The 9709-nt window shown below is 28.9% G+C and overlaps 1 protein-coding gene across 2 annotated transcripts; it reads left to right on the top strand.

Annotated features, from left to right (window-relative positions):
- The first annotated feature begins 1474 nt into the window (after positions 1-1474).
- LOC109814153 (WEB family protein At2g38370) lies at positions 1475-4506 on the top strand. 2 transcript variants are annotated; one of them, XM_020378516.3, is made up of 2 exons: positions 1475-1886; positions 2785-4506. In XM_020378516.3, exons 1-2 carry the CDS (start codon positions 1716-1718, stop codon positions 4255-4257), a joined length of 1644 nt encoding a protein of 547 aa, XP_020234105.2. In that variant the 5' UTR covers positions 1475-1715; the 3' UTR covers positions 4258-4506. The 2 variants fall into 2 exon arrangements, with proteins under 2 accessions (XP_020234105.2, XP_020234106.2); XM_020378517.3 differs by having other exon boundaries at positions 1476-1886; positions 2788-4506.
- The last annotated feature ends 5203 nt before the right edge of the window (positions 4507-9709 follow it).

Below are 9709 nucleotides of genomic sequence, written 5' to 3'. Positions count from 1 at the left end.
ATATATATATAGGGAGCATATCAAGTGAGAGGAAATTTATTATGAGATATGGGAGGGTTAAAATATAACCCTTTGATTAATTTCTTCTCATTTGATTGAACCCCAAATTTTCTCTCGCTTGATTAATTTAAGGGTTATACTTTAACCTTCTCATCTCTCATAATAAATTCTCTCTCACTTGATATGCTCCCTATATATATATATATATATACTTTTTCCTTACAATATATTTTTTTATATTTTATATGGAAGAATATAATATAATTTTATATGATATTTTTTTTGTTTAAAATTTTTTGTCCTATCACAATTATCCTAACTTATTGAGTTAGAGATTGTTATGATTATTATTAGTCAAAAATATTTTCGCACATGTTAAAATTAATCGTATCATGTATGAAAACACTTCGAACAAGTGATAATCACACTAGCCTCAACAAAATTTATTTTTCACTTAATAGACTAGCGATACTTGTGATTGGAAAAAACAATACAGGATACCAAGAATAGAATCATCCGGTTAAAAAGCTCATGACCTTAGCAAGCTAACCTTATATGAGTTTCTTTGATCATTTAAAGTCCATGAAGTCTACTTAAACAAGAAAAAATATTAGAAAACTCCATCACTCTATAAATTGAAAGCTCCAATCAAATGAAATTAGTGAGGAAATCAACGTCAACCGTTTTGAAAGTTAAAAGGAAGAATTTGAGAGCTCTCGCAACTTTTTAAATGATGGTTAAAAGTCCAACAAGTTTAAGAAAACATGAAGAAAAAAAAAAGAGACAAATATCATCTTAAAATGAACGATAAATATAGAAAAAGGAAAGTACTTAAAAGATGAAACCAATGGCATCCACTTTGAATGCACATTTTGAGGGGTTAAAATAACATACTATTGTGTCTTAATTAACTCTTCCCTGCAGCCGCATTAAATCTTGGGGCAAGCTATTTTATTCTTTGAGGTGCCTCCAACGTAGCGAGGAGATTAGTAACTGCTATCAGCGGTGGATACTCCAGGAACGAACCAAAAAAAAAAATTAACTCTTCCCCTTAAAAAAATCAAGTATATTTTAGTAGAAATTAGCTTGATAATTTTTTTTAATTAATGTTAAAAAGTATAAATTTAGTTAAAAAAAAAAAAAAAAAAAAAAGCCCACCAAAAGTCTTGCTTGAAACCATTTTTTACACAAGTGATCAAATAAAACTCTAACCATTTTCAATGGATAATAATAATAATTAAACCTATAACCTCAAACAAATTATTAAAATAATATTCTATACAATAACTACTCAAATTCTTCGTCAGAATCCAAATCCCAGTGGCGTAATAGCACCCTTAATGTTATGACATTGTTTATATAGAGTTTACACAACTTTAAATCACTTTACATATTGCTATATGTGAGTACAATAAAGTGTGTGATTTATTAAATACTTAAAAGGAGACACATTGTTTGTTACCGTTGACACGAGCCTGCGCTGTAGTGGGCCCGGGGACAGTGAGTTTCGAAAATCAAGGCAAAGAATTCGGTCTCAGCACAGGGCAAAGAAAGAACAACACAACACGACACGACCGTTTCTGGTTACTATTTACTTCCCACTTCCACTTCTTACAAACACCCAACATCAACCTATTCTCGCTCTCTTCTTTTTCTTCTTGTTTTTGTTTGTTTTTCCACTCTTTGCTGTGTTTCTTTTCTAAGCTACCCTCTCCATGGAGCTTTCCCACGCGGCGGCCAACCGCTCTGAGCCGGGTTTCAGGGCGGAGATCGACACATCGGCGCCCTTCGAATCGGTGAAGGAAGCCGTCACGCGGTTCGGCGGCGTTGGTTATTGGAAACCCATTATTCATGGTCTTAGTAATACCCACTTTGTTCCTCCTCAGGTAACGTTTCTTTTTTTTTTTTTTTTTCTTTTTTGTCGTGCTCTTGAAAGGTTTTTGATTCGTATAGTGACGGCATTGTGCAAGTGAAAACATTGCTGGAAAAAGGTTGGACCTTTTTCTGGTGTCGTGAGATGAAATGGGGTTTTGCTGTTTTTATTATTCTTGTTTTGTTGATTAAGCGAATAGTGTTTTGTCGCCTTTCTGTTCAAAGTTTCGGTTTTTATTTTTGTTATTGTTGGTGCTTTTTGTTCTGCTGAGTCCTTGGGTGGCTTGGATCTAAAGAGTATTTGTCTAAAATAGTAGAATATTATAAATTATAAATATTATAGATGGGATTTTAGGTAGGAAGTGGATGGCTACATTTTTATTTTTTTTTGTAGGAAGTAAATGTAACTTCAAAACTCATTTGTTTGTTTATTTATTTATTGTGTCTTTCTATTGGTTAGAAATTACAATGACGCAACAAGTTGGAACACACTCGAACTTAGTACCTTGTGAGTTGTTTATATTTTTTTAAACTTATACAAGGTTTTAAATTGCAGTCACAGTTTGTGACATATATATTTTTCACTTGGTTATATTTTTTTCAAGACTTATACAAGGTTTTAAGTTGTAGTAGCAGTTTGACTGTTAATCAATCATGGTTATGATAATTTCATAGGCTTTTTTCCTTTTAGTTAATTCTGAAGACAAGATTGTTTACTAACGCAGAGCTAAGTAGTTCTCATATGATTGATTTCTCCATTTAAGATCAACTAGAGTGAATTTTGGCTTTGTACTAGATACTATAGTGGCTCATTTGGTTTATTAAAGGTTTTTTTTTCTTTCGTTAATTTGATTACGTATTCTTAAGCATCTGTATTGAGTTAAACAGTGAAAGCTTCTCTCTTCCTTTTAGCAGCATGACACAGAAGAGCTTGACGCTGGAAAGCTGGAGGAGCAAGCTGGTATGTTGGAGAAAGAGCTGATCCTGAAAGAAAGGGAAACTCTTGATGTCTTAAAAGAGTTGGAAAGTACCAAAAGGCTTGTGGAGAATTTGAAAACAAAGCTACAGAAAGAAGAATCCATGGCGAATTTGAATTTTCAGATGAGTGTGTGCAATGATATATCTTCTGTTAAGGAAGATGAGAAGGAAGATAAGGAAAACCAAGTGAGTAATGTTGTTCATCATTCATCGTCCCCGGGTTTAATATTAATGGAATTGAAGCAAGCGAAGTTGAATCTGAACAGAACTACAAGTGATATTGCTGATGTTCGTGCTTCTGTTGAATCACTCAATAAGAAGTTAGAGAATGAAAGACTGTCACTTGAGAAAACCCGTGAGAGGTTAACTCAGAATTCTTCAAAGATATGTTCTCTTGAGGAAGAGCTAAACCAGACAAAACTAAAACTGCTAGTGGCCGGTTCAGATAACCCTTCGGACATTACAAGAGAGCTTCAGCGTTTGAGTTCTGAGTCAGAGCATTTCAAGAAATTGGGAGAAGCTGCAAAATCAGAAGTCTTGAAGGCAATGTCTGAGATTGAACAGACAAAAGCTATGATCAAAACTGCCGAAATCCGGCTGGTTGCTGCCCGAAAAATGAAGGAAGCTGCTAGAGCAGCAGAAGCTGCGGCCCTTGCTGAGATCAAGGCTTTATCTCATCATGAGAATTCACCTGGAGATGATTGTGTGCAAAAGCATGATGGAGTTACCCTTTCCTTTGAAGAATACACTGCTCTTACGTGCAAGGCACGAGAGGCAGAGGAACATTCTAAGAAGAGAGTTGTTGATGCAATGCTTCTAGTTGATGAAGCAAACATATCAAAAATGGACATTTTGAAGAAAGTGGAGGAAGCCACAGAAGAAGTTAAGACCAGCAAGAAGGCTCTTGAAGATGCTCTAGAAAGGGTAGAGGCTGCAAATAGAGGAAAGCTAGCCGTTGAAGAGGCTTTAAGGAAGTGGCGATCAGAGGGTCATAAACGTCGTTCTTCTATACATAGCTCTACAAAGTTTAAAAATGCTTACCCTTCCCATAGGAAGGGTTCTTCTCGGTTTCTTGATGTCAATGGGGTGAATCTGTTGAATGATCAAGCCAAGCCTGTTCTGAAGCCAACACTGTCTATAGGGCAAATATTGAGCAGGAAGTTGATGATGCCGGAAGAGTATGAAGCCGCAGCGATGCTTAGAGAGCGAAGCTCGGTGAAACGGAAGGTATCTCTTGGTCAGATGTTAGGGAAACATAATGCAGATCCATCCTTTGACAGGCAAGCTGAGAAGGAAAATGGTCAGAAGGTGTTTTCTGCTAAGAGAAAGAAATTTGGATTTGGTCGATTCTCCCTTCTTTTGACAAAACAACAAAAGAAGAAGAAGCCAACACTGAACTTGAGGTGATGGCTTGCTTGATCATCTTGTGCTGAGTGCTGACAACTGAGACTATATTTATTTGCATCTCTATCTGTTCCATCTCTTCCTCTTATTGTGCTTGCTTGACTAGATTCTTGTTTGTTGTGTTTACCTTGCTTGTATATTAACTGAAGTTTGTCCATGCTACTTGTAGAGATGATTTATGGGAATTAAACTCTTGTAATGTAAGTTGATGATGTTATAATTCTAATATGCCTAAGATTGTTTTATTCTTAATATTACCTGAAGTTTATCCATCACTTGGCAATTGGCGTGCTACTTGTAGAGATGATTTATGTGAATTAAACAATTATTCTCATATGCCTAAGGTTGTTTTATTCTTGATATGTTCATACACATATATTGGCTTGTGGGCTTTACATCAGTCTGATTCATGGTCAAAGGTTGTGTTGAAGGCTGGGATTACTTTCAATGGTAACTTTTCTTTATACACTTGAATCCTGAGGTTGAATCCAAGATCACGTTTAAAAGACCAAAGCTCCATTGTCTCGAGTTTTGGTATTATGAATTGTATCAAATGAGGTGAAAATGTTCACCGAAGTTCAGTCTAAAACATCATGGGTGTAAAATTTCATAAAACCATTTTATTCTTAGACCTATGTTTGTGCCTTAAAACTTTTCATGAAGAAGATAGAGATTATTTTCTATATTAAAGAAATATTGAATGCTCTTGCATCCATAACGATGAATGTGATTTTGAGGTTGCTAAATGTTTTCTATTTTTAATTGGTTAAAATATTTCTTTAGTCTTTATAGTTTTATTTATTTTATTTTTTAGTCCCTACTAGTAGGGTTACCCATGTGATATAGATTATTAATTTAAAATATATTTTATATAATAATATATACTAAAACACTATTTTTTATTAGTTTGATGTTTTAAAGTGTATTTTAGAACTTTGAAACTATTATTATGTTTATTTTATAATAATAGAAAAAGTTGATTATGTTACATTTATACCAAAAGTTATTAGTTTGAATGGTGTGATATTTATGCTCTTTAATCAAAGATCAAGATTTGATCTTAAACCATAAATTTTAAATCCTAAAATTATTCAATTGATAAAATATCTTAATCGTGATAATAAACTATGTAAGTTTTTAAAAATAACTTAAATTTTATTCCTTGAAATAATACAATTAAATAAGATTTAAGTAAACGTAAATTTTGACTTGTAACACGCCAAATATAATATAAAGTTAATCATTCTTTTAAGTTGTTTGATATGTAACATTTTTCTCATTCATGGGTTAGCTAAAAGATATATCAGATTGTTTATTTAATCTACTACTTGAATAAGATTTTCAAAGCTTAACATAACAATCTAAAAAAAATCCCGAAAGAAATGTGTTGTTAAAATGTATACAATGAGGAATAAAAAATCAATAACACATTGGAATTTATTTAACATATTTTATAAAATTTATAAATCAAATGAAAGGATAATAATGAATGTAAAGAGTCAAAATTTAAATTTTTTCCTTCATACAAAAATTTCATAAAATATAAAGATAATTTATGAATTCACGGGTAAATTAATAGGTATTTCAAATAATTTTGAATGTTTTACAAATTTTTTTAGTTTTACTTATATAAGTAATAATGATTTTCCAATGAAAAGTCATTTCCTTCAAATCATTGATGTAGAAACGATTTTCAAATGAAACAACAAATAATTACCAAACAATGATAGTATGTAAAACATATCATGTATCCATGACCTCTCAATATTAACATAAATAAAATGGAAGGCCTATATATATATATATATATATATATATATATATATATATATATACACACACACACACAATGAAACAATGTTATAAGACTTGATTTAGATCGATCGGTCCAACTATTGTTTGACTTGGGAATTAGCCATTTAACCGATCTGAGCTAGCCAATGGATTGAGGATGCTTTCAACCTAGTGCGACTCGATTTGACTTGACAGGTTTAGCTGACCCAACTGGGTCAATACATTTATTTATTTATTTTAGCAATACAATGTTTGTGGCTCTCATTTGTTCATGGCTCTCTTTTGTCACACAATTTCAACTGCACCCCAAACACTTGTTGTCTCTCCTATCTCTTAGTCGTGCACTCCAACAATGACAGTGCAACCTTGTGGTGTGGTGCGCTCATTATCCCCTCACTGTACAACAACACAACCTTCAACATTTGTTATTATTCTTCATTTGTCATCACTATACATCAATGCATTCATCACCTGCTCATCGCACAACACCATGACATTACTCTAGTGCATGAGTCATTAACTACATTTTAATTTTTATTTTATGTTGTTTATTGCTTGTTGGTTGAATTGGACGGAGGTTGCTTTGTTTCTACTTGCTTGTGCATGAGTTTTTATTTATTTTTTTATTTTGTTTATTATGTTACTTAGTTCTTTTGATATTCTGATTTGATGAGTGTCTATAATCTTAAAAATTTTAATGTCTCTATTCATGAAAATTTTATAATATCTTTTTACTTGTTTGTAATATTTTTTTAAAGCATAAATTTTACATGTTTTCAATTATTTATGATTTTTAATGTAGACTGAGTCATGTGGGTCAATCAGTGACTTAATGGTTCGGCTTCTAATCCATTGACTCGATACTTCGACCAAGTTGCCTACTAGGTTGAGTATGATAAAGTTGCAATGAAAAAAGAAAATAGAAAACACCAAATACATTAGAAATGTTATTCAAATGAAGCATCAAATAAATCACTTAGGAATGAAAAAAAACATATAATGGTGAAAATATGATGATTGAAGGTTGTTTATATAGGTTAAAATTATGTGATGAGAATAATTTCATGAGAACGAAATATATATAGCCACACTCTTTTGGGAATGGTTCTTTAGTATTTAGTATTTTAAATGATAATCATTGGAGGATGTTTAACTAGTAAATTTTTTTTTCTTCTACATGTATATTTATCGAAGAAGTTGTTCACTTTTGGAGAATGAAAAGTTTATTGTCTTGTTTTGTAATATTTAGTGTTATAAATGATATTCATTGAAGAATGTTTATTAGTACATTTTATTTTTGTTACATGAATTTATTGGAGAACTTGTTCGCTTTATATATATTAAAAATATGATAGCTATACACACATAAATACATACATACGTGTGTATATATATAGACACACATATGATAAAAAAAACACTAGGAGAAGTACCACAAAATTGGGAGAATGTGGTATATGAGAACTTTAGATAGAGGGAGAAATAACAATATCTATTAAGATAGATGGAGTTTAAATATATCAAATACATCGTTTAAAATTCTTTCGACAATTAAAGGAGTACGATTCTTCCTTATGTAAGACGTATATAGTGTATTAAATTATTTAAATGTGTTAAAAATACTTTTAATTCACTAAAAAAATTTGATTTTTCATTAATGATAAATTGTAAATTAAATAGAATAAATATATTTAAAATTCTTTCAACAATTTAAAGAGTATGACTCTACTGTATCTAATATATATTACATTCAATTATTGAAATATGTAATTGCTTTTAAATTGTAAATTGTAAAATTAATATAAATATATAGGGGAGTTATAATTACACTGGTGTAACTTTTACTAAGTATTACACCCCTTAATAACTTTATATTAATTGTAAATTTTGTAAATTCAACCGTTAGATTGAAAGTTCATATCACTTTATACGTGTATATCAAATTTTGTTAAAATTGGACAACAACTTGAAGGTAATCAAAGTGTTCATATTTTAGTGTATTTTGAAATGAATATATTACGTCAATTTTTTTTTATAAAAATTAAGTATCAAATCATCTTGGATTAATATAAAAATTTGTATATATAATCTAAGAGATATGAACTTTCAATCTAACGGTTGGATTTACAAAATTCACATTTAATATAAAGTTATCGAGCGGTGTAATACTTAATAAAAGTTACACTGATATAATTATAACCCCTCATATATATATTATTAAACTTCAAATAGTGAAAAAAATCACTTGACATTAAATATTGCAACTCTTCTTCTTTTTTATATACAAAGATAAAGATAGTTTAAAATAGATTTTTTTAGTCTTGATATTTATCTTTTTCATTATTTTTTTAGTACCTATAATTCAAGATAAATCTTTTTAGTCTTTTATACTTACACCTTTTTAATTATTTTAGTCATTATCATTAATTTTTTGTAAAATTATTTATTATTATTATTTATATGACATGAGAATTAATTTAACTTTGTGTGTGTGATGTTGAGTTTATTTCACTAGAGTTATTCTAAATTAGGTCTTTCGATGCTTTGTGTTTCTTTTGTATTTTTATTTGTGATGTTCATTATTGAGACATAATTGTTTTTACTCTATAAGTATAGGAAATAAAAAGATTTATTTAAACTATAGAAATTAAAAAGGATCGAAAAAAGAAGTATAAGAACTAAAAATATTTATTTTAGAGAAAGTATTTTTAACACTTCTCTTTGGGATATATATATTTTTGGTTTCCTAAAATTAAAATTTTTATTTTTAGTTTCTATAATTTTAAAAAATAGTTTTAATCTCTCAAATTTAGAATTTATCTTTTTAATTTTTATAATTTCAAAAAATATTATTTTATAATTTTGGATTATTGATATCAAAATATAAGTAGAGGGACTAAAATTATTTTTTGAAATTATAGAAACTAAAAAAAAAGTTTTAAATTTAAGAGACTAAAATAATAATTTTTAATATTTTTAAACTAAAAATAAAAAAAAAATTGGAGAAAAAGAATATATACCCAAAATTTAAAAAAATAAAAACATAATTAAGTCTTCCTATTTTACATTAACGAAAAAGTTATTTAAGCTTTTTTTTTTTCATTTGTAACTTGATCAACAATATAAGTAGTTTATCATAAATATGAAATATATTTTATATGTTCAAACATGCATATTTATTATGAATTTAAATTATATTATATTTATATATTTAAAAATATTATTTATTATAAATTTTAATTATATAAAAATAAAAATAAGTTGGACAAATTAAAATAATAATTTTATTAATCTCAAACTATTGATTCGTGTATTTGGTGGTTAATTTTAGATTAAATTATCTTTTTAATATCTTTTATAATATTATTGATCATTCAATTTTTTTAAAAAAAATTTACGATTGTAATTCCTGAATCTTATAAAATATATGCTATTTTAATTTTATCATTAAATATTTATAAGTTAACTGTTATTGTAATGTTAACAATGACATGATATTAAATAAATTATGTGATAATTAATATTTAAAGAAAAAAAAATATAATTTTGCTTTATTTATATATTTTAATTTTTAATGAAACTTCTGTTCTAAAAATAAAATCATACCTGGCATAAGAAACACCCAAATCGATCAAACCCCTATTAGAAAATTGAAAAGGTA

This window comes from Cajanus cajan, chromosome 3 (genome assembly GCF_000230855.2).
Source record: "Cajanus cajan strain Asha chromosome 3, NIPB_CcT2T_4, whole genome shotgun sequence".
In the NCBI taxonomy this organism is placed as follows: domain Eukaryota; kingdom Viridiplantae; phylum Streptophyta; class Magnoliopsida; order Fabales; family Fabaceae; genus Cajanus; species Cajanus cajan.
Note: the sequence above shows the minus strand (reverse complement) of the source record. Positions and strands in the feature narration are given on the sequence as shown.